The 26,577-nt window shown below is 43.0% G+C and overlaps 1 protein-coding gene across 3 annotated transcripts; it reads left to right on the forward strand.

The window, feature by feature from the left end:
• Positions 1-536: 536 nt before the first annotated feature.
• Positions 537-24,843, forward strand: zfand4 (zinc finger, AN1-type domain 4). 3 transcript variants are annotated; one of them, XM_014215364.1, is made up of 11 exons: positions 537-627; positions 997-1,095; positions 2,365-2,676; positions 10,754-10,829; positions 11,782-11,849; positions 12,124-12,313; positions 13,905-14,055; positions 14,373-15,644; positions 16,158-16,209; positions 20,453-20,570; positions 22,182-24,843. In XM_014215364.1, exons 3-11 carry the CDS (start codon positions 2,493-2,495, stop codon positions 22,315-22,317), a joined length of 2,247 nt encoding a protein of 748 aa, XP_014070839.1. In that variant the 5' UTR covers positions 537-627; positions 997-1,095; positions 2,365-2,492; the 3' UTR covers positions 22,318-24,843. The 3 variants fall into 3 exon arrangements, with proteins under 3 accessions (XP_014070839.1, XP_014070851.1, XP_014070846.1); XM_014215371.2 differs by having other exon boundaries at positions 607-816; XM_014215376.2 differs by lacking the exon at positions 997-1,095 and having other exon boundaries at positions 580-627.
• The last annotated feature ends 1,734 nt before the right edge of the window (positions 24,844-26,577 follow it).

A 26,577-nucleotide genomic window follows, 5' to 3' on the forward strand; every position in this document is an offset into this window, starting at 1 on the left:
GCCTTTTAAGGTCATGAGTAGTGGAATTATGAATGCAGCGGAAATAAGGAAGATGGCCTGAAAGAGGAACAGGGCTGTTCTTAGCACCTCTGTGTGATTCTAGATTTACACGGTTCCTTCCCTTTAATTAAAATTCTACTTCTGTGCTTTAAGGATGGACTTCACTGCCATGTCTTGACTGCTAGTCGACTTTAAATGTTGAGTAACTGCACTGATACATTTTAAAGAGGATTCTGCATCATTGATATAGGAGCCTACATTTTATAAAAAGTAAAAGCTATATTTTGATCAATTCATTCATCACTGATGGGATTTTATGATTGCTTAATTATAATTTGTACACTTTTAAATCAACTTATTCAAGTCTGATACAAAGACAACCATTATTACACAAATGAAAGGTTAGTGTGTAAGGCGACCAGTATCTTTTAATAACTCGCACGGAAGCCAGTATTCTTTTCTAGGAGAAAGGGTCAATCACTGTGACCGAACAATATATTTGTCCCGCCTCTGTGTACTCCCCATTGGTTCACCTACAGAGAGAGAACACGTTACGTCATGGTGCCTTTGTTGTCAATCAAGAGAAGTCACAATGGGCTGGTCAGGAGCCGCTGTTTTTTTTGACAGGTGAGATGAGTTGAGTTCAGGAAAATCCCAAGGGTTACCGATCTACCACTGTTCATGGTTAATAAGAATAGCTTTCCTTTTTATTTTAAAACATGGAGATAAGTAGAACCGTTTCATTATAATCTAGAATGCCGAATCTGAAAAGGAGAGTACGCGTAGCAGCTTACAGCAGCCATCGACCCAAGCAAGGTAGCCATTGTTTGGGTTGCTAAAGTGGTTAGCTAGCTAACGCTAGTGAGCTAACTGGTTCTGGCTAGCTAGAGTCACAACCTATTTAGTTAGGTATACGAAATAGCTAGCTAGATAATATATGCATTTGCTTTGATAATAACGTTACTATCTATATTTGTACTATTGTTCTATGTCCAGCTAGTTAAAGACGGAGTGGTTCTAGTCTTGGGACGCCAGCCAGTTGTTCATTGGTATACTCGTGCCAGTTATAGGGACCCTCTCTTGGATGCTCTTACGGTGAGTAAAAAAATAAAAGGGGGTTCTGGTGAGACAGAGCCAGGAAAGATTCCTGTCTGGTCATGTATTAGTTATCTAGCTGCATCCTTTGTCTAGTATTTGCTAAGTGTAGCCACATTTCTGTCTTGTAAGCGCTGATAGGAAAGATCAAGACTCTTTGTTTTTCACGATTGACACAAATGGAATATCGGTTGAAATGTTATAATGTAACGCTGGGTTGATAGCTGGCTAGTCAGTCTTGTTTTACTGAAACCAGATTCAGCTCACTTCACATTGCACACCACCTGTCCTGTTGAGGTTTCCAGGTTTTCTTTCTTAGCAGAGATCAAAGCCTAATGGTCATAGTGTAGGCCCTTAACATTGGGAATACAGTAGCCGATTTTCTCATTTGTGGTGCTGAGAAATTCAGCTAGGGATACAGTAGACTTGGTCTTTACAGTGTTTGTGTGAAAGGAATCTAATCTGCTTAAAACCACAACAAATACAGAAATCCCATCTCTCCCTAGTAATTCACTAAACAGATTTCCAATCTCACCACATCTCATGTCGTTCCGAGTATCAATCAGCCCACAACTTTACATTTGCATGCTTTTAAAATGAAATATTAATGTAGTCACATGACATACAGGTTAACTGTCAAGAGGCCTCCAGTCCCCTATGCCTGCATGGAGTTGTCTGTGTGTTTGATACCATACACTTCTCCTGATGGCATTACATAGGCTAACAGCTGGTCAGTTTCAGCTAGCTAGACTATACTGCAGCCAAGAGCTGTGGCCTGGGCCTTGTGGCCTGCTGAATGTTTTATGAAGGCACTTATGAACCCTTACACTTCTCTTCAATTCTGTATTTTTTTTTCTGAAACTATTGCTCTCTAATTGTATAGGCCGGGTCTAAAGTGACAGAGTTGGTGACATTTCAGTGTGTCTGTGTGTGAAGATTTTAATACGCACTTCTTCCAAATTAAAGGAATGCTTTGCGTTCTGCTCACTAGTGTTAGCAGAGGGGTTAGGCTTCCTTGCACATTGTAGGCCATAGTTGTTTCATATTGATAGTTGTTTGTGTTGTCAGGGAAGTAAAGGTCTCCTTACCTACCAGGTGCATGTCAACTCAACTCCCCCCTTTCCAACTCCCCTCAGCATAGCTGGGTTTTTTTGGTCAACTGTTATGCCTCACGGTGTCAGTGTATGAGGAACAAACATAGATGACCTTAGACTCGGAAGAAAGGGCAAGGTACTGAGCCATCACTCTCTCGCCCTCTCTCTCCCTCAGAGCTTTGGGCTTCCTGCATGATGTGTAACTGTGGTGACAACAGAGAGCACCCATCCCTCTCTCCCTTCCCCTGGGCTGCTGCCCCTCCCACACCCCCCTCACCCTAAAGCAGTCCTAACCACATAAAGATGGCGGACAGGAAGGAGCCACCAATCTATAATGATGACAGCGTGGGGGCCTTCCGGTACAAGTTGCCGTTCTACGAGACCATGGAGCTGTTCATCGAAACGTTGACTGGGACCTGCTTCGAGCTGCGCGTCTCGCCCTTTGAGACAGTCATTTCTGTCAAGGCCAAGATCCAGAGGCTGGAAGGTATGGTACATAACAGTAGTCACTCTTACTGACCCAGCATGTAGGTGTCTATACAGCTACCCCTAACATTACTTAAGCAGGACTGGCTACACTTCAAAATTTGAAATAATCTTTGAGTGATGATCTATCTGTGAGTAATCAAAAGCTCAGACTCATACAAATGTATTCCATTGCAAAGAATAGCTTTTCTGTTTTAGTAGTGCTGGAAAAAGAAATATCCTCACAGCATCAAAAACTCACTATATCTCCCTGCTCATCCGCTAAGCAAAGATTAAGGATCTGTGTAGTTGATTTTCCACACACACATTAACCCTTTACCCTTGTGGGAGTTGGCCTATATTGACAGGGCTAAATCGATACCGATTTATTGGAGGACCAAAAAAAGCCGAGACCGATTAATCGGCCGTTTTTTATTATTATTATTATTATTTATTTTTTTGTTATATACATTTGTAATAATGATAATTACAACAATACTGAATGAACACTTTTATTTTAACTTAATATAATACATCAATAAAATCAATTTAGTCTCAAATAAATAATGAAACATGTTCAATTTGGTTTAAATAATGCAAAAACAAAGTGTTGGAGAAGAAAGTAAAAGTGCAATATGTGCCATGTAAGAAAGCTAAAGTTTAAGTTCCTTGCTCAGAACATGAGAACATATGAAAGCTAGTGGTTCCTTTTAACATGAGTCTTCAATATTCCCAGGTAAGAAGTTTTAGGTTGTAGTTATTATAGGACTATTTCTCTCTATACCATTTGTATTTCATATACCTTTGACTATTGGATGTTCTAATAGGTACTTTAGTATTGCCAGCCTAATCTCGGGAGTTGATAGGCTTGAAGTCATAAACAGCGCAATGCTTGAAGCATTGCGAAGAGCTGCTGGCAAACGCAGTAAAGTGCTGTTTGAATGAATGCTTACGAGCCTGCTGCTGCCTACAATCGCTCAGTCAGACTGCTCTATCAAATCATAGACTTAATTATAATGTAATAACACACAAATACGAGCCTTAGGTCATTAATATGGTCAAATCCGGAAATTATCATTTTGAAAACACGTTTATTCTTTCAGTGAAATACGGAACGTTCCGTATTTTATCTAACGGGTAGCATCTGTAAGTCTAAATATTACTGTTACATTACACAACCTTCAATGTTATGTCATAATTACGTAAAATTCAGGCAAATTAGTTCGCAACGAGCCAGGCGGCCCAAACTGTTGCATATACCCTGACTCTGCGTGCAATGAATGCAAGAGAAGTGACACAATTTCCCTAGTTTAATATTGCCTGCTAACATGAATTTCTTTTAACTAAATATGCAGGTTTAAAAAATATATACTTCTGTGTATTGATGGCTTGCTTGTGTGACATGACATCAGTGGTATTTATAATTTGCAGCATTTCCTTCGCTCAGACAAAACATTTGCAAAACTTGCCTAATTACTGGGAGGGATGTGGGCAACTTCTTGTCGCATGTGGTGCTCAAGTTCAGAACGGCTGTCAGTCAAAACCCATACAGAGCTGTGTTTCAGAATGGCGCTGCAGGGAAGAGCAGCCTTTTTACTGTCTCCTGACAAATTGTGGCATTGTTTTTTTTTTTTCAGCAGATCTTAACTTTTTTTGTAAATAATGTTTCCGCCATTGTTTCCTATGACCAAAAAGATCTTCTGGACATCAGAACAGCGATCACTAACCTTGATTTGGATGAAGATTTATACTTTGTGAGTCGGCGGCGAAGGACATACTGCTAATCCTGGACCAGGCCCAAATCTCAACACTCGTGCAGAATACTTGATCGTTCTATTGTCGAACGTGCAATCACTGGAGGATAAACTGGACGAGCTCCGTTCAAGTCTATCCTAACAATGTGATCTGAAGAACTTTAATATCCTATGTTTCTGAATGACTGATTGGCGCTGGAGGAGATGGCTGCCGTTTTACGGGCTCTTAACCAATTGTGCTATTGTGTGTGTTTTTTTGCAACTTATTTTGTACATTATGTTTCTGCTCCCGTCTATTATGACTGAAAAGAGCTTCTGGATGTCAGGACAGCAATTATTCACCTCGTACTGGACAAAGATTTTTTTCTTTAACGAGTCGGACGCAAAGGATTTACTTCAAACACCCGACAAGGCCAACGTCCCAGTCATTCGCATGAGAAAGAGACAGAGATATCGGGGACGTAGATCGGGGTGCCTTGTAAGGATCCGACGGCGACTGGGTCATCTGCCTCTACCATCAGTCCTATTAGTCCTACTATTAGTCCTAGTCCTACCTACCAGTCCTACCATTGGATAACAAAATAGATGAGCTACGATCACATATATCCTACCAACGGGACATTAAAAGCTGTAATATCTTATGTTACACCAAGTCGTGGCTGAACGACAACATGGATAACATACAGCTGGCAGGGTTTACGCTGCATCGGCAAGATAGGACAGCTGCTTCCGGTAAGACAACAGGTGGCGGTCTGTGTATGTTTGTAAACAACAGCTGGTGCACGAAATCTAATATTGAAGTCTCGAGGTTTTGTTCGCCTGAGGTAGAGTATCTCATGATAAACTATAGACCACACTATTTACCAGGAGTTTTCATCTATTTTTTTTTTTTGTAGCTGACTATTTACCACCACAAACCGATGCCAGCACTAAGTCCGCACTCAATGAGCTGTAAAAGGCCATAAGCAAACAGGAAAACGCTCATCCAATGGCGTCGCTCCTAGTAGCCGGGAACTTTAATGCAGGGAAACTTAAATCCGTTTCACATAATTTCCCGTTTCACATCATTTCTACCAGCATGTTACATGTGCAACCAGAGGGAAAAAAACTCTAGACCTGCTTTACTCCACACACAGAGACCCGTACAAAGCTCTCCCTCGCCCTCCATTTTGCAAATCTGACCATAATTCTATCCTCCTGATTCCTGCTTAGAAGCAAAAATTAAAACAGGAAGCACCAGTGACTCGGTCAATAAGAAAGTGGTCAGATGACGCTAAGCTACAGGACTGTTTTTCTAGCACAGACTGGAATATGTTCGTGATTCTTCTAATGGCATTGAGGAGTACACCACAATGGTATTGAGGAGTATACCAGTTACTGGCTTCATCAATAAGTGTGTTGATGACGTCGTCCCCACAGTGACTGTACGTACATACCCCAACCAGAAGTCATGGACTACAGGCAACATCCGCCCTGAGCTAAAGGCTAGAGCTACCGCTTTCAAGGAGCGGGACTCTAACCTGGAAGCTTATAAGAAATCCCGCTATGCCCTCTGACGAACCATCAAACAGGCAAAGCGTCAACACAGGACTAAGATTGAATCGTACTACACTGGCTCCGACGCTCGTCGGATGTGGCAGGGCAACTATTGCACACGACACAGGGAAGGACAGCCGTGAGCTGCCCAGTGACGTAAGCCTACCAGACGAGCTAAATGCTTTCTATGCTTGCTTCGAGGCAAGTAACACTGAACCATGCATGAGATAACCAGCTGTTCCAGAAGACTGATCACGTTCTCCGTAGCCGATGTGAGTAAGACCTTTTAAACAGGTCAACATTCACAAGACCGCAGGGCCAGACGGATTACCAGGATGCAATACTTGGATCACACGCTGACCAGCTGGCAAGTGTCTTCCCTGACCCAGTCTGTAATACCTACAGTGTATTTCCACATTTTGTTACATTACTGCCTTATTTAAAATTGATTGAATTGTTTCCCCCCACAATCTACAAACAGTACCCCAAAATGACAAAGCAATTTTTTTTTTTTTTGCAAAACAATAAATAACTAGTATTCAGACCCAAAGGTGTTGAAACACCTTTGGCAGCAATTACAGCCTTGAGTCTTCTTGGGTATGACGCTACAAGCTTGGCACACCTGTATTTGGGGAGTTTCTCTCTTTCTCTGCAGATCCTCTCAAGCTCTGTCAGGTTGGATGGGGATGCACAGCTATTTTCACATCTCTCCAGAGATCTTTGATTGGTTTCGGGCTCGGGCTACGGCTGGGCCACTCAAGGACATGCAGAAACTCTTCCCAAAGCCACTCCTGCCTTGTCTTGGTTATGTGCTTAGGGTCATTGTCCTGTTGGAAGGTGAACCTTCGCCCCAGTCTGAGGTCCTGAGCACTCTTGAGCAGGTTCATCAAGGATCTCTCTGTACTTTGCTCCATTCATCTTTTTCTCGATACTGACTAGTCTCCCAGTCCCTGCCGCTGTAAAACAACTCCACAGCATGATTCTGCCACCATGCTTCACCGTAGGGATGGTGCAAGGTTTCCTCCAGACGTGACACTTGGCATTCAGGCTAATGAGTTCAATCTTGGTTTCATCAGACCAGAGAATCTTGTTTCTCATGGTCTGAGAGTCCTTTTAGGGGCCGTTTGGCAAACGAAATTTTTTTGCTACCCTTCCCCTGATCTGTGCCTCGTCACAATCCTGTCTCGGAGCTCTACGGACAATTCCTTCAACCTTATGGCTTGGTTTCTGCATCACAGACCGTGTCACCAGCAAAGCACCATCACACCACCTCAATGCTTCATGGTGGGAACCACACATGCGTAGATCATCCTTTCATCTACTCTGCATCTCAACGACACAGCGGTTGGAAACAAAAATCTCAAGTTTGCCAAAGGACAAATTTCCACTGGTCTAATGTCCATTGCTCATGTTTCTTGGCCCAAGCAAGTCTCTTCTTATTGGTGTCCTTTTAGTAGTGGTTTCTTTGCGGCAATTCGACCATGAAGGCCTGATTTCACGCAGTCTCCTCTGAACAGTTGATGTCTGTTACTTGAACTCTGTGAAGCATTTATTTATTTCTGGGGCTGCTAACTCTAATGAACTTATCCTCTGCAGCAGAGGTAACTCTGGGTCTTCCTTTCCTGTGGCAGTCCTCATGAGAGCCATTTTCATCATAGCACTTCATGGTTTTTGCAACTGCACTTGTAGAAACTTTCAAAGTTCTTGACATTTTCTGGATTAACTGACCTTCATGTCTTAGTAATGATGGACTGTCGTTTCTCTTTGCTTATTTGACCTGTTCTTGCCATAATATGGACTTGGTCTTTTACCAAGTAGGGCCATCTTCTGTATACCAACCCTACCTTGTCACAACACAACTGATTGGCTCAAACGCATTAAGAAGGAAAGAAATTCCACTAATTAACTTTTTACAAGGCACACCTGTTAATTGAAATGCATTCCAGGTGACTACCTCATGAAGCTGGTTGAGAGAATGCCAAGAGTGTGCAAAGCTGTCATCAATGCAAAATGTGGCTAATTTGAATAATTTCAAATATATATCTTTTTTGGGGGGGGGAGTTACTACATGATTCCATGTGTTATTTCTAAGTTTTGATGTCTTCTATTATTCTACAATGTAGAAAATAGTACAAATAAAGAAAAACCCTTGAATGAGTAGGTGTGTCCAAACTTTTGACTGGTACCGTACTTTGTTTGAAACCTGAACGTTTTAATACATAAAATGAGGTATGTTTTACCTTGCTTCAAAGTAGCATATTAGGGCTCCTCTTTTTCAACATTTCTCACGGATATTTTCTTGTCACATGAAACCGCTTGTATGTTCAGTGCCATTTTGCCAATGGTGTTTTCCTGCTAATTGCATTATGGAACGAACATTCACGTGTAGCCCACTGCCTTGTGTGCATTGCTGCATTTATAATTTGAAGAAATAATAGTTTATCAACATTTTATAATGAACGTTCTGTTGCATCAGACTTAATGCTTATTTTTTTATTTATTATTTATTTATTTTTGGGATCTATCGTCTGACTCCCACAACTGTCCCAGAGTCAGTTTGGAGTAGGCTATTTATTTCTCCACAAGTTGACTAATAGAATAGGTAGCCTAAACTTTTCTCCTATTGTAGATTGACAGGCTAGTGATTTTGCTGTGCTTGTCTTGTTGGCTGAGGAAAAGTATACGTGAACAGTTATTCTAACATGTCCAAAGTGCACAGCAGAATTCGTTAAGGACCGCACATCGTTGCGTCCTGGACTTGCATGTTCTGTTAATGTGAATGACTATGTATAGGGGCTTCCGAGTCGCACAGATGTCTAAGGCACTGCATCTCAGTGCTAGAGGTGTCACTACAGACACCCTGGTTCGAATGCAGTCTGTATCACAACCGGCCCTGATTGGGAGTCCCATAGGGCAGCGCACAATTGACACAGCGTCGTCCGGGTTTGGCCGTCATTGTAAATAAGAATTTGTTCTTAACTGACTTGCCTAGTTAAATTAGGATGCATTGTATCATGGTCTTTAGAGTGTAGTTTGCATTTTGGCCTGCGTCGGTGTGTTGTAGCATGCTATGTCCTTTAGGGGGCATGAGTCATCTCCCTGGTCTGTAATAGTGGTGATTGTGTTTCTGCTGGGCAGAGTTTCATCGAGCCTGGCTGTCTGCTGGAGCGGAACATCGACTGTCTGTCTGAAACTAACCTCTCAACAAATAAGCAGAAAATGTGTTTCCCCTGCAAACAACACATCTGAGCCTGTATTCATAAAGCGTCTCAGAGTATGAGGTCAGTTTAGCCTTTTAGGTTATAATGAATAATATTATAGAGATTGTGGGGGGCTGATCCTGGATTAGCACTCCTACTTTGAATTTTTGTCATTTAGCAGATGCTCTTATCAAGAGCGTTTTACAGGATTAATTAGGGTCAAGTGCCTGGCTCAAGGGCACATCGACAGATATTCATCTTGTCAGCTTGGGGATTGGAACCAATGATTTATATATACACACTAGATGACTGATAGGGGGCGCTGTGTTGAAACCACCGCTCCTCCATCTTTAAGGTATGTATCTGACCAACAGATACATATTTGTATTCCTAGTCGTGAAATCCATAGTCGGGCCTAATTTATTTAAATTGACTGATTTCTTTATATGAACTGAAACGCAGTAAAATCTTTGAAAATGTTGCATTTATATTTTTGTTTCACTGTACTTTCCTGTCCGTTTTACATGCAAAGCTTCATCTTTTGTTTTTATTTACAAATAGGACACCTTTTATGCATGGCATCTGTTGACCAGCATCACATTCTGTGTCTATTTCTTTGTTTAGTTTTTTTACACATAGAAACCTTTTTTATGCATGGCTTATCTCAGTTGAGAATGGATCCCTATAATAAACTGCAGCACCTCTGTGGGGACTTAAACTCATCAAATATAGTTGCAAAGTTCGCTTTCAGTTTATGTAAAAACTCTGACTTCATGGGAGTGAGTGATCTGTACTGATGACTATTGTTGCCCAATGGAGGGTTTTGTCTGGGCTCAAATCCCCGGAGAAAATAATTTATTTTGAAAAATGTCTGTTTTTCAATCATGTCACTGTTTTTATCGCTCCCCTGTAGTCCCAAATGAAGTCCATTCAATTGATTGAAGATGTCTCTAAAAAACAAACCTCTGATATGAACTCCTCAACCAATTTCACTAGTTATGTGATAGTTGCTCTTCTCTGTGATTGCCAACACAAGAAAACCATCTCTTCCCTAAGCTCACACAGGCTGCTCTTGAGTGCATTATTACCATTGCTTAGCCACTGAACATCATTATGTAAAAGTAGATCATGATGCTCAGTAGTGTATAATGTATATAATAGTGTATAATGGCCTTAACGGAGTCCATGGTGTTTTTTAACTTGCCTCTGAGTTGAACACAAAGCACGCTCTGTGTATCAGGCAGTGTAGTGATCTCATCTGCGGTGGAAGTGCCGATAGGTGGGCAGACAGACGCTGTACCACTGTTAGCAGCTATGATTGATTATCTGTAACTGGTATGTTAGGTGATATTGATTGACAGCACTTAATGGGTAGGACTACAGGAAAGCAGATTCTCCCATTGGAAAATATTGAACGTGGGCTCCTGTTGGTACTAAACATTGGATTTTTTTTGCTGATGTATGTTCTTAATTTCAGAATGAATCAAAGCGCCATTCTAAATTGGTAAACAGGCCGGGTCTGCGGGCCGCCAGTTGAAAAGCCCTGGTCTAGACGATCCTGTTCGCCAATCAGGGCTGTGTATGTAAATGTGTTTAAATCTCTTTGCAGGTATCCCCGTTGCCCAGCAACACTTGATCTGGAACAACTTGGAGCTGGAGGATGAGTACTGTCTGCATGACTACAGGTGAGTTTACCAATGTTGTGTTCATTTTGAACCAAACTGACTGAATCGTTCATTTTTGTTTTCCGTTGCAAAGCATGTTAAAATATTTCTTGCTCCGTGCCTTAATGAACAGTAAAACTGTTTTACTTTTAAAAAAAAACTAATGTATATAAACTTATTTTTTACTCTTCAGTTGAATGGGAACCCTTTTTCATATACAGCAATGCCCTGTAAACGTACCATCGACTTTGATCTTGTAATTTATGTTTAACTGAAATGAGTTTAGTGGGTAACTTTTAAAGGGCTATTTGCTTAAAGTAATTCCCCTTGTAGTAAATACATTTCCCCCAACCCTTAGCTAATTCTACATCTTTGGTTGATTGATATAAGACAGACAGTCACGTATTGAATGTGTTTGGAGAGCTAGCCTATCCCAGTAGTGAGTTCTCAGTTTTATTAGATACAGACCCGGTCTACAGGTTGCAGATGGTGGTTGCGTCATGAACGCTTGTCACTTAATTTTCCACATGATCGTTCCCTGGTGAGATTAGTTAGGTCTGAGGATCAACAAAACATCCTTTGAAGTCTTAGAAATGGAGGGTGCGAGGGGTTGGATTTGCATTGAACTGACGTTCCGCTAGACTTCCAGCGGAATTCCCAGACATGTACATAAGTTCATCTGGAGCGCAGACTGACGGAGGAAGGATGTTTGTTCCAGAATGATTATCGTTTGCCTGGTCTGTGTTTCCAGGGTCGTGTTCATTAGGCACTAAAGACAAGAAAACGGAAAACGGGGAGTGATTTAAGTTTTTCCGCTGCGTGACGTAATGAACATGACCCATGCATGAACAATCCAGCTAGCTGTAAGGCAAAGCAATACGATGGTAGCTTAACCTAGCCTTCCAAAGGACTTGGGACAGTTTCTACCAACCATCATTGCTGACATTTATCTTGTCTTTCTGTGTGTCTGCAGTATTGCTGAGGGCTGTACACTGAAGCTGGTCCTGGCCATGAGAGGAGGACCCATCAACACCAGGAGAGGTAGGTTGAGATGGGTTTGGATTTCTCAGCGTTCACTGCTGTACACCCATAAGTATTCATACAGATTAAATTCATCTATTTGTGGCCGTTTTAGCCCTGTAACCTCTGTAGCAACATGTTGAGATGAACCCTGTCCAAACAGTCTCTCACCCTCATGTCTATGAAGGACTCAGTGATTGGTTGATTCTCTCTCTTGTACAGTGTCCATGAAAGACATGGTTGTTGATTGATTGACTGACTGGCTTATTGACTGACCGGTTTCTCTCTCCCTCAGTGTCTGTGGAGGACCCAGTGAAGGATATGGCAGAGCTGATGGAGGGAGGCAGGGAGGAGGGCTGGGAGAAGAGTATGCCTAGCAACAAGCAGGTCACCTTCCTGGTGTACCGAGAGGGAGACCAGCTCAACTTCTTCCGGGTCGTCGACCGAGGGGACGGAACTCTGACCCCTGTCTCAGAATCATTCAGGTGAATACAGGCCACTCCAGATAAGTGCGCTTCGAAGTGCAGTAAAAATGTTCCAGTCCCAATTCAACTACATTATTTTTAAAGCACTTTCCACTCAGACACTGTACACATTTTAGATCAGTGTGATTTATCTGGGTAGGTGGCAAAATGACACACACACACAAAAGTATGTGGACACCCCATTCAAATTACCCTATTATGCTATTTCAGCCACACGGGTGTATAAAATTGAGCACACCGCCATGCAATCTCCATAGGAGAACATTGGCAGTAGAATGGCCTATACTGAACAGATCAGTGGCTTTCAACGTGGCACTGCCATAGGATGCCAACTTTCCAACAAGGGAGTTTGTCAAATTTCTGCCCTGCTAGAGCTGCCCAAGTAATCTGTAAATGCTGTTATTGTGAAGTGGAAATGTTTAGGAGCAACGGTGGCTCTACCGTGAAGTGGTAGGCCACACAAGCTCACAGAACGGGGCCGCCGAGTGCTGAAGTGCATCGCACGTAACAAAAAAATGATGTCCTCGGTTGCAACACTCCCTACCGAGCTCCAAATTGCCTCTGGAAGAAACGTCAGCACAAGAACAGTTCGTCGGGAGCTTCATGAAATGGGTTTCCATGGCTGAGCAGCCGCACACTAGCCAAAGATCACCATGTGCAATGCCAAGCGTCAGCTGGAGTGGTGTAAAGCTCGCTGCCATTGGACTCTGGAGCAGTGGAAACGCCTTCTCTGGAGTGATGAATCACGCTTCACCATCTGGCAGTCAGACGGACGAATATGGGTTTGGAGGATGACAGGAGAACACTACCTGCCTTGAATGCATAGTACCAACTGTGAAGTTCAGTAGAAGAGGAATAATGGTCTGGGGCTGTTTTTCATGGATCGAGCTAGGCCCCTTAGTTCCAGTGAAGGCAAGTCTTTAAGCTATGGCATACAATGACATTCTAGACAATTCTGTGCTTCCAACTTTGTGTGAACAGGTTGGGGAAGGCCCTTTCCTGTTTCAGCATGACAATGCCACTGTGTACAAAGTGAGATCCATACAGAAATGTTTCATGGAGATTGGTGTGGACAAACTTGACTGGCCTGCACAGAGCCCTGACCTCAACCCCATCGATCACCTTTGGAATGAATTGTAATGCCTTATCGCCCAACCTCACTAATGCTCTGGTGGATGAATGGAAGCTAGTCCCTGCAGCAATGTTCCAACATATAGGGGAAAGCCTTCGCAAATTAGTGGAGGCTGTTATTAGCAGCAAAGCGGGTCCAACTTCTTATCAGTGCCCATGATTTTGGAATGAGACATTCGATGAGAAGGTGTCCACATACTTTTGGTCATGTTGTGTAGTTCCCATACACAGAGAGAGTCTAAAAAAATAGACCAGGTTAATATTCTTCCTCAATAGATCACTGGTCAAGGTCAGCATGGCTGAACGTGTCATCATTCTGAACTGAAGCAGTTTAGGACAGGACAGTTTAGAACAGGATGTCTGTTATTCTGATTGTGACTGTCAAGCTGTTGATCTCTCCCTCGTAAAAAGCCTGTCCATGTGTGATCTTTGTTAACATGTCTGTGTGCGTGTGTTCCAGTGGTGGCTCGGTGTACAACATGTTCTCTGAGGAGGAGGACAACGACAGTGAGGGCTTGGCTTTGGTTCAGCCAACCCTGGAGAACTGTATCACCATGAACAAGATGAAGCTGCTCAAAGCCAAGATGGAGGACATGAACATCAACAAGAAGGTAGACAGATTTTACTTCCTAATTCTTTCCATAGGATGTAATTGATTTCTAGCCATTAACACGGTTAGAAAGGAAGAGAAAATAGATATTTATTGTCCAAAGCATTTTATTGGCAAAGTGCCTAACTGCATCCTAAACCTAAAACTTCAAAATGCAAGCCCACTTGTGACAGCCTCAATGTGTGACTCAATGATTTACCAATGAACTTGCATCTTAAGTAACTACTCATTATCTAATCAGAATGAGTGATTCTCTTCCTCGCCTTGCTCAAATTGAAGCCCTCAAACACACTGTATGACTTTGTCTCCACCCCCCAGCCTAAGAAGTCTGCCAAGTTGGAACCTCTTCCCCCCGTCGGTCCCCGGCCCTGCAGCAGCTCTCTGGACCCCTCTGGACCCCGACACCACCGCCTCTTCCGCGTCCTGCCTGAGATCAACCAATCCCATCATTCCGCCTCACACTTACCTCCAATCAGGGACCAGGGATCCACAACTCCCTCCCCTCCCGCTGCTGCCTCTGCCTCCACCCACCTGTCAAGCAGCGGCCGAGCTCTGCCCTATTTCTCTTCCTCGTCCTGTTACATGCTCCAGGAGGAGGAGCCATGGGAGTCCATCCCCAAGTCTATCAGACCCCCTCCCAAAGTGTCCCGGTTGGAGATCGGCAGCGCCAGGCTCATGAGGGACTGTGTGTACCCGCAGCTCCCCGTGCTCTCCAGCAGGGGTCAGGTTGGTGGGGCCACGGAGCTGCCTGACCCCAGAAGAGAGGCGCTGGGCCTGGGGTTGCTGGAGGAGGCGGTGGGCCTGCTGGAGCCCACACCGCCTAGAGCTTTGTACGGAGGAGACCTGCTCTCAGATCCCCTCAGCCTGGATATCTCTTCCCAGCCAGAGATGGATCTGGGTGGGTTGGATGGGCTCGGAGCCCTGGGGGTTGGAGCAGAGCTCCAGCTCCCTTCCACCCCCTCTCTGCTCTCCCAAGCTGTGGGGATGAACTCTTTAAACAACTGGGCAATGGGTGGTACTGATAGGCTAGCCTGGAAAGGGGAGAGGACACCTTTACTTGGCAACACCCTTCATCATATTCCCGACTCTCCTTCCTCATCATCCTCCCCCTCAAGTAGACCAAGACTACCACAACCCTTTGAGTTTTCCGGCTCAGCAATGTCACCCCTACGACCCAATCTCCACTCCTCCTCCCACCCCACCACTCTTCTCGCCCCTCCTCCTCCTGCTAGCCCCTCCTCTCCTCCTCACAGCTCTCGTTTGCGAGGCATCAATGTGGACTCCCCAGGAAAGTGGCCGGAGATGATCAGTAAAAGCGAGGCGCGTGGCATCACCAAGCTGGCCAACCAGGCCTGTAAGGAGCCTCTCGGGTCCCTCCGCAACACGGAGCTCCTGGCCTCCCTGTCCTCCTCCAGGTCCCTAGGCAGCAGCAGCAGGGGAGTCCTAGAACCGAGCCTGGGACTCGGGTTGGGGCTTCCTGCTGTTGGGGCCTCCGGGCTTGGCACGCTAGGCTCCACGGCCCTCTCCCTCCCAGCCAACATCCAGCTACTCCAGGAGGACCTCATACGAAGAGCAGCCACCTCCTACATGGTAAGTAGTAAGGACAGACTATTGATATACTACAACCCAGCTAGGATGGAAAATGGGCACTATCCACAAATGAGGACTCAATGATGAACTGCCTAAATAGGAATAAGCAACTCAAAGAAGCACAGTGATAGTGCATTTGTGTTGTATTGTGAGGTACTGTACTGTTGTACACTGTATAGTTTTTGCGTAGCCTGAAATCCATAACCTGTTTTTCTAACATTCCACTCCTTGTACTCTGTCATTGCCAAATAATGTTCAGCATGACAAGGAGTTTTAAGGAGTGGAACAATCACTAAACAGACTGGTACCCAGACTATTTTGTGCGGTGTTGATAGAGCCCCACAGTGGAGGTGTCATAATACCCATAAAACCTAGCGGTCAAACAGGGAAATGGTTCCAATTGATTTTCCACCATTCATTTTTCCCATAGGGGATTTTAGAAACATTTAAAATAAGGGCTGTGTTTCGTGGTACTCTATTGACCTTGTCTGAAACCTCTTCTCATCGTTTCAGTCAACCAACAGCCTGGGATCAGCTGGAGGCTCCAGTTCAATAAGAAGACTAGGTGAGTGGGACAACCCTAAAAACCCAGGGGCCTGGGTCTGGTCAGAAGTAGTCTTGAGTAGTGGACTAGGAAATAGCGTGCCATTTCAAATGCAAGCCCCAATCAAAAGTAGTGCGCTATATACTAGGGAATAGGGTGTCATTTCAAAAGCAGAACAAGTCTTTAATATATATTTTTTTGTCCTTTAATCATATTAAGAAAATAAGAATAGAGTAATGAGTCATTCTCAGATCCTCATCTCATTGAATCCAAGAGGGAATGTGATGCATTTTTTATCCAAATATAATCAAAATCGCCCAGGGTTGGTGGTTCTATTTATACTCTGTTTATTGAGATGAAGAAAGCTGCTTGTTGATGGTGTGTTTTCCACCCAAATCTTTGTGAAAGCAACATTATTATGCTAGTAGCCTAGCACCGGGCCTGTTGTCTGCAGCATTAGGCTGCCCTGCAGATTGTTGCCTTTGTGTGTCTGGCCTGGTGAGGCAGGGTGGGCGGTCACCAACACACTGCCACGGAGCGAAGACACACACACACAACACACACACACACACACACACACACTGTCAGAAAGAGACGGAACAGTTCTCTGACAGACCTAGGGGGTAGAGGCAGACTGAGGCCACATACACATTGACGCATGGACAAACACACCACACTCACACATGAACGCATGTACACAGTAACAAAACAGCTCACTGACCTAGGGTTAGTGTCAGTAAGGGCACACACACACCACACACACACACACAGGGGAGTATTATGTGAAAGCAGCCAATGCATGTTATATGAGCATTGCAGTGTTGCACGGCAATGGCATTCAGTATTAATACGATTCAGCTGCAGAATGAGCACCATCAACAGGAGAGGAGATTTACGTTCATGTTTAACACACACAAGTTTGTGCACAGACACAATAACCCATACACACCACACAATGAGCCAAGGACAGCAGAACGTCTTTGGCTACATTGCAGTCGAACTTCACTAATCTACAAATGACCTTGCATCCCAAATAACTACTCATTATGTAATCAAGATTAGCGATTATGTGTCTCGCCTTGCTCAAACTGTTTCCCTTCAAACAGCTCGTCTTCGTGTGGATGGCCTTTTGAGCATGTTCTGTAGCAGTAAATCAGAGCAGATTAGTGAGGAGGACAACCACATCCAATCTCATGGCCCATTGCCTGGCTGGGAGGTTCTCCTGTCTGCTGTGTCACACTAACCACCCTTTTTATATCAGTCCTGTTAGGCCTTCATCCCTATTATCTGTCTGTCGGTCTCTGTCTGTCTCTCGGTCGGTCGGCCGGCCTGTCTGTCGGTAACAGTAAACATTACACTCACAAAATGTCCAAAAGAATAAAGACATTACAAATGTCATGATGTGCAAATAGTTGAAGTACAAAAGGGAAAATAAATATAGGTTGTATTTACAATGGTGTTTGTTCTTCACTGGTTGCCCTTTTCTTGTGTCAACAGGTCACAAATCTTTCTGCTGTGATGGCACACTGTGGTATTTCACCCAATAGATATGGGAGTTACCAAACTTGGATTTGTTTTCAAATTCTTTGTGTCTGTGTAATCTGAGGGAAATATGTGTCTCTAATATGGTCATACATTTGCCAGGAGGTTAGGAAGTGCAGCTCAGTTTTCACCTCATTTTGTGGGCAGTGTGCACATAGCCTGTCTTCTCTTGAGAGCCAGGTCGGCCTTCAGCGGCCTTTCTCAATAGCAAGGTTATGCTCACTGAGTCTGTACATAGTCAAAGATTTCCTTAATTTTGGGTCAGTCACAGTGGTCAGGTATTCTGCTGCTGTGTACTCTCTGTTTAGGGCCAAATAGCATTATACCGTAGTTTGCGCCTGTTTTTTTGTCAATCTTTCCAATGTGTCAAGTAATTATCTTTTTGTTTTCTCATGATTTGGTTGGGTCTAATTGTGTTGCTGTCCTGGGGCTCTGTGGGGTGTGTTTGTGTTTGTGAACAGAGCCCCAGGACCAGCTTGTTTAGGGGACTCTTCTCCAGGTTCATCTCTCTGTAGGTGATGGCTTTGTTATGGAAGGTTTGTGAATCGCTTCCTTTTAGGTGGTTGTAGAAATTAACGGCTCTTTTCTGGATTTTGATAATTAGCGGGTAACGGATTATTTCTGCTCTGCATGCATTATTTGGTGTTTTACATTGTACACGGAGTAGTCTACAGTACTACTGCCAAGAGGTGAGCTTCAGGTGTACCTACCATAGGAATCCCCTCGGAGCCTACCATTGACTATGTACATGCACAACGTCCGACAGAGCTGCAGGAGTTGTGACCCATTTTTGTTGGTAATGTTGTCATAGTTGTGTCTAGGGGGGTATATGGGGGAGGGAATGCTGTCACCTCCAGGTATGCATCTGTCCCCCGGTGTGCTGAGGATGTCGGGTTCTTATCCAATTCTGGCATGTAGGGCACCACAGACTAGTACATGTCCCTGGGCCTGGAAATGGTTGATCTCCCTCTCTAGGATGGAGAAGCTGTCTTCATTAAAGTATGGGAATGCTACTGGGGGGATATTGGTAGCACATATTCATTTCTAGCCAGATGTAAGATGTTCCTTTTTTGACTCATTTAATAGAGTGGGTTAGGTCTGCTCTATAACAAATAAGCATACCCCCTGAGTCTCCCTGTTTCACACCTGGTAGATGGGACTACCAGCTCTCTGTAACCTAGAGGGCAATGAGTGGGTCCGTCTCCTCTATACCATGTTTCTTGTAGGATGACAATGTCAGTATTTCCAATGTCTTTGAAGTCTGGGTTCCTGCTCTTTAGGCCAAAGGCAGATGACCTCAGACCTTGTATATTCCAGGATGTATATTCCAGGATGTATATTCCAGGATGTATATTCCAGGATGTATATTCCAGGATGAGAAAGCTTTGTGTTCCATCGTGTCTAGTGTTGTTTTTGTGTGGTTTAGGCCCGGACCATCACAGTAACGTGAGCAGAGCATCTGATACATACCTCTTCGGTTGCAGGATGGGGCTTGGGCGGGTGTAATAGTGGAGGTTGGGCCTGTTGCTCTACTCACGGCCTGAGCATACATCCTGCTGTCATGTTGAGCTCCTTGCCGTGGGGGGCGTGGGGTGGGCAGAAGGGGCATAGGTCTTATCTGGGGGGGCCTATATAGGGTGTGTTCAGAGTTTGTTTGGGGTGGTCTCAGCTGGTTGGGTGTGTGGCTGGGTTGATGGGTCCTGTTGTCTGTCCCATTGTGGTTCTGGTCTGAGGTGGGTTGGTGGGTCCTGTGTTGTCTGGGGGAGTGTCCTGCTCTCTGTCACAGCTCAGCTTTCTGACCTCATCCTGCAGTGCCATGTGTGCCTCTTTTAATAATGAAGTTCTCCCGCCTCAGTCCGTAGAGCAGCCGGATCTCTGACGTCCATCTCCACCTTCTGCCCTCCAGGTCTTGTTGGGGGGGTGTTGTTGTGCTGGTCTGTTTTTGTTGTTCTGTCTGGATTGTGTGGACTAGCTCTCTGAGCTCCACCATGTCTCTCTCCAGCTCTGTGAACTCTCTCTTTCTGTTTCTCTTTTTCTGTTTCTCGGTCTGTCCATCTCTCTCTCTGTCTGCTGTTTTGTCTTTCTTGCTGACTCTTGCTATCTCTTCCCCCCTCCCCCTTCTCTCTCTTTGTCCTGTTACCCTTGCCCATGAACCTTATCTCCACACCTCGTAAACTGAACAAGGTTGCATCCACGGGTGTGATTGTTTTGGGCAGAGAGTGACTTGTGTTGGAATAGTTATGAGCTGGAAAAGAGAACAGCGTTTTCACAGCTTGTGAACGAGTGTGAAATATGTGTTTGGGGGGGAAAAAACTGTTTACAATGTATATAATTAAATATTTCCACACTGGAACTAGGGATATCCTTCGGTTATTATTTCCATATATTTTTTTAAAACAAGTTTTAGTGTCTAAGCTACTAATAGTAGGAAAATAACAATTTCCATGCGATGTGAGGAGTCTAAGATATGATCACAATTCCCTCACCAGACCCAATCGATACATTTCTTTTAATCGTCTCTTCGTTTACATGTTGCCTTAGTAATAGTTAGGTAACTAAACATCATTTCATGTTGGTACACCAGGCCTGACTGACTGCTCCTGATATGTTTTAGTTTAATTCAGTGTTCTTGGCTTACTATATTATTTAGATTACTCAAAGTAAACCAGAACTTCTTTCTTCAAAGTAGAACACAACTATCCTGTGTGACTATCTCTTCCAGGTACCCCGACATATCACCTTCCTCCCGTCAAGGTCCCACTGAGCAGGAAGAAGAAGAGCTCTAAACACTGCTTCCTCTGTGGCAAGAAGACTGGTCTCGCCACCAGCTACGAGTGCAGGTACATCTCTCAATCCCTCTATCGTTCTCTCCCTCCCTTCCCTTCTCTCCCTCCCTCCATCACTCTCTCACACTCCATCTTCCATTCTTCCTATTTGTCTAAAAGTCTGCCCTCGCTACCAGCTAAGAATTCAAGGTAGGAAAAAACACTTGTCTGTGCCAGCTCTCACTCTCTCACTCATTACTCATTCTAATTCAATATGTCTGTTTTATGTGTGTATCTTTACTACTGCTAGGTATGCCTAGACTATGCCAGGAGTTTTTCCTGTCCAGTAGTGTTCATGTCATCAACAGCACGATATCGCATTCTCCCTCACCAGTCACCACCACAACCCCAGTATCAAGTATAACAACCTCCCCTGTCATTGCTTAGGGCACACAGTGTGTGGTGGTGATGCAACAACGTGTACTGGAACTGTGTAATCTCTCATCATAACACTATAACCGTCTAATGTTAGAGTCAAGCTGTGTTCAAAAGATTGTGATTGGTTAGTGCTGAGTAATCTAACTGTGATAAGTGTTCCACTTGGTGTGTGTGTCTCAATAGTCTATCTTTAGTAGGTTTCTTGTAAAACACCAGCAAATCAACTCCAAGTAATTTGCAAAATCTATTCCAAAGTATTCCCGCGAATAATAGAGAGATATGTGATTGTATACAAATGTATGCAAGGTTTGAAATGATGTTTTAGTCAAATATTATATATGTTTGGGCTTCTTGCGGTCAGTTTTCAGTCTGCAAATGATTTGTAATTATGTTCTGGCCCCCTGACCATCCGCTCAAGAAAAACTCCTCCCGCGGCTGACTCTGGTTCATCCCTGCTCTATTGTCTCTCCCTTATCTGAAAACCGATGAGTCACAGTTAAAGCAATGTGGAGTGGGCCTTTATTTTTTAATTTAACTTTTATTTAACTAGGCAAGCCAGTTAAGAACAAATTCTTATTTGCAATGACGGCCTACCCCGGCCAAACCTGGACGATGCTGGGCCAATTGTGCGCCGCCCTATGGGACTCCCAATCACGGCCAGTTGTGATACAGCCTAGATTCAAACCAGGGACTGCAGTGACGCACTGAGATGCAGTGCCTTAGACCGCTGTACCACTCGGGAGGCCAAAGTCCAGTTTTTCTACACAAGTGGATTGTTATCTCTATTTCAGTTCCTCTGGGATAGAGAAGGGTTAGAGCTATTAAAAAAAAGTTAAAGATAAGTGTCCTCAAGAATCTCTAGATAATAAGGTGTTTCAGTACTGGGCTCGTAATTGACAATGTGTCAACTGAGATGTAATCCATTTTGTAATTGATTGAAAATGCAGACGACACATCAAGGTGTTGATGATGTTTAGAAGGACCCTTTACCGGCCAGATTCCATATGGCCATAAAAGATGGGTTTCTAATCATTTTGTGTCGCTCAGTTGGTAAGAGCACGGCACTAGCAAGGCTAAATTTGTGGGTTCAATTCCTGTTGTGACCTCCTAAACACCCCCAAAAAATGTAAGTATGCTCTCATTGTACTATAATTAAAAATGTATGCACTCATTGTACTGTAAGTCACTTTGGATAACAGTCCGAGTGGCATATATGAATAGGGCTGTTATGTTCCTCTGTTTTCTCAGGTGTGGTAACAACTTCTGCGCCACCCACCGCTACGCAGAGACCCACGACTGCACGTACAACTACAAGAGCGCCGGACGCCGCTTCCTCCAGGAAACTAACCCCATCGTCAACGCTCCCAAGCTGCCCAAGATCTGAGCCCCTCCCCTGTTCCCCCCGTATCCCTGCACTCCTCCTTCCTCGATTTACCTGAATAATTAAAAACAAAAAGGAAGGAAGGATCTTGATCACCATTGTGTGCTTTTTAATCACCAAGTTTGACTTAATGACATCGAAATGCCAAGTGTGAATAAAACAGAGAACAGAGAATATTAGCACACAAGCTCTATTAGCTAGCTATCGCCTCTGCTCCGGACAATGTGAACAAACTGTTGATCCACTTTCTTCGTATATTGTAACCTTGATCTTTTTCCTTAGCAAAAAAAGTATTGCATGTACTATACATAGATGTTTTCTTAAAGCAGAAGATGTCAGTTTATTTCATGTTTTAACGGAACAGAAGTGCACATGTCCAAGCGTAAATGTATTCTTTTTGTTTCTTTATTTGTTTGTTTCTTAAAATAGGACTGCAGATCACGTTTTCATGCGACAAGTCTTTGAGAGATGTACTTTAGAATTATCATATTTATATACCAATGTTTGACTTAGTTTTTTTTGTAGGCTCTTGCAGTTCTGTGTTTGTTGTTTTTATGAAGTGTTTTTATGTTGTCTTACTGTCAATCATCATGTTTTTATATCCAGTACTTTCAGAAAGTATTCAAAACCCTTGAATTATTCCACATTTTGTTGTTACAGCCATCTACACACAATACCCCATATTGACAAAGTGAAAACATGTTTTTAGACATTTCTGCACCTTTTATTGAAAATGAAATACAGAAATATCTCATTTACTTAAGTATTCACACCCCTGAGTCAATAGATGTTAGAATCGCCTTTGGCAGCGATTACAATATTTGCGCATTATTCTTTTAAGAATTCTTCAAGCTCTGTCAAATTTGGTTGTTGATTATTGCTAGACAACCATTTTCAGGTCTTGCCATAGATTATTAAGTAGATTTAAGCCTTGTTTTAGGTTATTGTCCTGTTGAAGGGTGAATTAATCTTCCAGTATGTGTTGGAAAGCAGACTGAACCAGGTTTTCCTCTAGGATTTTGCCTACCCTTAGCTCCATTTAGTAAATGTTTTTATCCTGATAAATTCACCAGGCCTTAACGAATACAAGCATACCCATAACATGATGCAACTACCACTATGCTTGAACATATGGAGAGTGGTAAACAGTAATGTGTTGCATTGGATTTGCCCCAAATCTAACGCTTTGTATTCAGGACAATGTTAATTGCTTTGCCACACGTTTTGCAGTATTACTTTAGTGCCTTGTTGCAAACAGGATGCATGTTTGGAAATATTTTTCTTCTGTACAGGATTCCTTCTTTGCACTCAGCAAATAGGTTAGTATTGTGGAGTAACTACAATGTTGTTGATACATCCTCAGTTTTTTTCCCCCCTATCACAGCCATTAAACTGTGTAACTGTTTTAAAGTCACCATTGGCCTCATGGTGAAATCCTTTGCGGTTTCCTTCCTCTCCGGCAACTGGGTTAGGAAGAGCGCCTGTATTTTTGTAGTGACTGGGTGTATTGATACACCATCCAAAGTGTAATTTACTTCACCATGCTCAAAGGGATATTCAATGTCTGCTTTTTTTATTTTTACGCATCTACAGTAGCTGAACCACTCTAGGGCAGCAGTTTTCCAATATGGCTGTCTACCAGCTCCATGGGCCAAATTAAGAGTGGTTTCACATCGCCAAAAGAGATATATACCCCAATTATGTACCAATAGGTGCCTCTTTGCCAGGCATTGGAAAAACTCCCTGGCCTTTGTGGTTGAATCTTTGTTTGAAGGTCTCTGCTCGACTGAGGTACCTTACAATTATCTGTATGTGTGTGTGGTACAGAGATGAGGTAGTCATTTAAAAATCATGTTAAACAATATTATTGCACACACAGTGAATTCATGCAGTTTGTGACTTAAGCACAGTTTTACTCCTGAACTTATTTAGGCTTGCCATAACAAAGGGGTTGAATATTTAATGACTCAAGATATTTCAGCTTATAATTTGATATTCATTTGTAAAAATTTCTAAAAACATAATTCCAATTTGACATTATGGGGTACTGTGTGTAGGCGAGTGACAAACAAATCTCAATTTAATCCATTTTAAATTCAGACTAACACAACAAAATGTGGAAAAAGTCAAGTGGCGTGAATACTTTCTGAAGGCACTCTCTCCTCGCCACCTCTTCTATGGGCACATGCATTCTGGCATCAATGTTACAATGCATCTTTTACTAAATGATCTAATACTGAACACTCCCCGTTGATGAGAAACTATAAAATGGATTACTTTCATGTTAATTCAAGATCAGCTTTGACATAAGTATGCAAATAGCATGTCAAACATGCTGTATGGTAGCAGGGGAAGGGCATATAGAATTTAGGTTTATGGTTGCCATTTTTTTTTTTTGTATTTCTTTTAAATTGCACAGCTGTTGCAAAAAAACTTTTAGTTACTATATTGGAGGGCTGGAATAATCTAACATATGGCTGTGTTAACTTGTTTGAATGAATAGTAAAAAAAAAAAAGATATTACAAGAACTGGTCGTTTGTCTGTGTAAAGAGCATCTGTGAAATGTCTAATGCGGATGCAGCCATTACAGGTTCAGCAGTTGTCATTCTACTTGGATGTAGCTTAAAGGTCCAACGCAGCAGTTTTATCTCAATATCAAATCATTTCTGGCTAACAATTAAGTATCTTTAGAGTGATTGTTTTAAATTAAAATTATCAAAAATAAACTAAAATAGCTTCTTAGCGAAGTGCAATTTCTCAAGCAAGAATTTTGCTAAGACTGTCTGAGTGGGGAGGGGAAAACTGAAAATGTGCTGTTATTGGCTTAGAGGCTTGGAACTCTTCTTATTGGTCTATTATATAATTTACCATCAGGTGATGTCAGGCCAAAACGCCATCCCATCAAAACAGGCTGAAATTTAATGCGGTCTCTTCAAATAGATCTTACACTAAAAGGGCATTATCATAATTTTCACAGTATTTTTCCAACCTCATATTGTGGAAATATATATATTTTTTAATTACACAGGAAAATCTAGTTTTTGACTGCATTGGGCATTTAAAATAAGCTATAATTTTGCTTGATAACAGCATGTGAATTCTGACATCTATACATATCTGCTGTATTTGCGCAGTTGGTATATCATGGCACTTGCAAAGCCAGGATTTTGGGTTCAATTCCCAAGGCCACCCAAAGCGTCTGCTAAATGTCATATTACTTACTATACCTCCATTTCACTACTTAGCATACCTCATTCCCTCAGCCTAATTGTATTAACATGTCTTGTAATACATTTTTTTGTCCCTGTCTACCGTGTGAGAGCTTCCAACAATCCATGGCCTAATTTAGTTCCTCAAGCACTACAGTACTGAATGGACCTCTCCTCCACGTGCCACAACTCTTAACGATGTTCCTTGGAAATTTCTGGAGAAGTGAGAGGATGACTGCGTCTGAAATTGACTCTTGGGGATTATTCTAGTTCACAAGCTAGTCGGTGACCAACTCGGTAACCTTGTGGTTAGTGTCTGCTTTGAGATTGGAAGGTTTGGGGTTCGATCCCCGGTCGAGTCATACCAAAGACTGTAAAAATGGGACCTGATGCCTTTGCTTGGTACTCAGCAATTGGGAGATGGCTTGGGGGTAAGCCCCTGTGACAGACTAGCAGCCTGTCTAGGGGGTGAACACATACATCAATCTGCTTCATGCTACAGAAACAGGATATAGGGCAGGAGCCTATGAGATGTTCTGGCTTGGACAAGGCTTACTTAGTCAAGGCTTACTTACTGGCTACTAGGGCTCTGGTCAAAATATGTGCACGGTAGGGAACAGGGGGTTGGGCTCTGGTCAAATGTAGTGCCCTATACTAGTACTGGTAGTACTGTAGTAGAACCTACACTGAACAAAAATATAAACACAACATGTAAAGTGTTGGTTTCATGAGCTGAAATACAAAATCCCAGAAATTGTCCATATGCACAAAAAGCAAATTTCTCTAAAATGTTGTTCAGAAATTTGTTTACATCCCTTAGTGAGCGTTTCTCCTTTGCCAAGATAATCCTTCCACCTGACAGGTGTGGCATATCAAGAAGCTGATGAAACAGCATGATAATTACACAGGTGCACCTTGTGCTGGGGACAAAAGGCCACTAAAATATTCAGTTTTGTCACACAACACAATGTTTCAAGTTTTGGCGAAGTTTGGAATTGTCATGCTGACTGCTAGAATGTCCACCAGAGCTGTTGCCAGATAATGTAATGTTAA

Source organism: Salmo salar, chromosome ssa01, assembly GCF_905237065.1.
Source record: "Salmo salar chromosome ssa01, Ssal_v3.1, whole genome shotgun sequence".
NCBI classification, from domain to species: domain Eukaryota; kingdom Metazoa; phylum Chordata; class Actinopteri; order Salmoniformes; family Salmonidae; genus Salmo; species Salmo salar.

What these genes read in the sequence shown, in the direction of transcription:
- zfand4 (XM_014215364.1), top strand. Translation starts at nt 2,493, where the DNA reads ATGGCGGACAGGAAGGAGCCACCAATCTATAATGATGACAGCGTGGGG. An exon ending in ACCCATCAACACCAGGAGAG is followed by an intron (nt 11,850 to 12,123) that starts GTAGGTTGAGAT and finishes TCTCTCCCTCAG; the next exon opens with TGTCTGTGGAGGACCCAGTG. An exon ending in GCCACCAGCTACGAGTGCAG is followed by an intron (nt 20,571 to 22,181) that starts GTACATCTCTCA and finishes CTGTTTTCTCAG; the next exon opens with GTGTGGTAACAACTTCTGCG.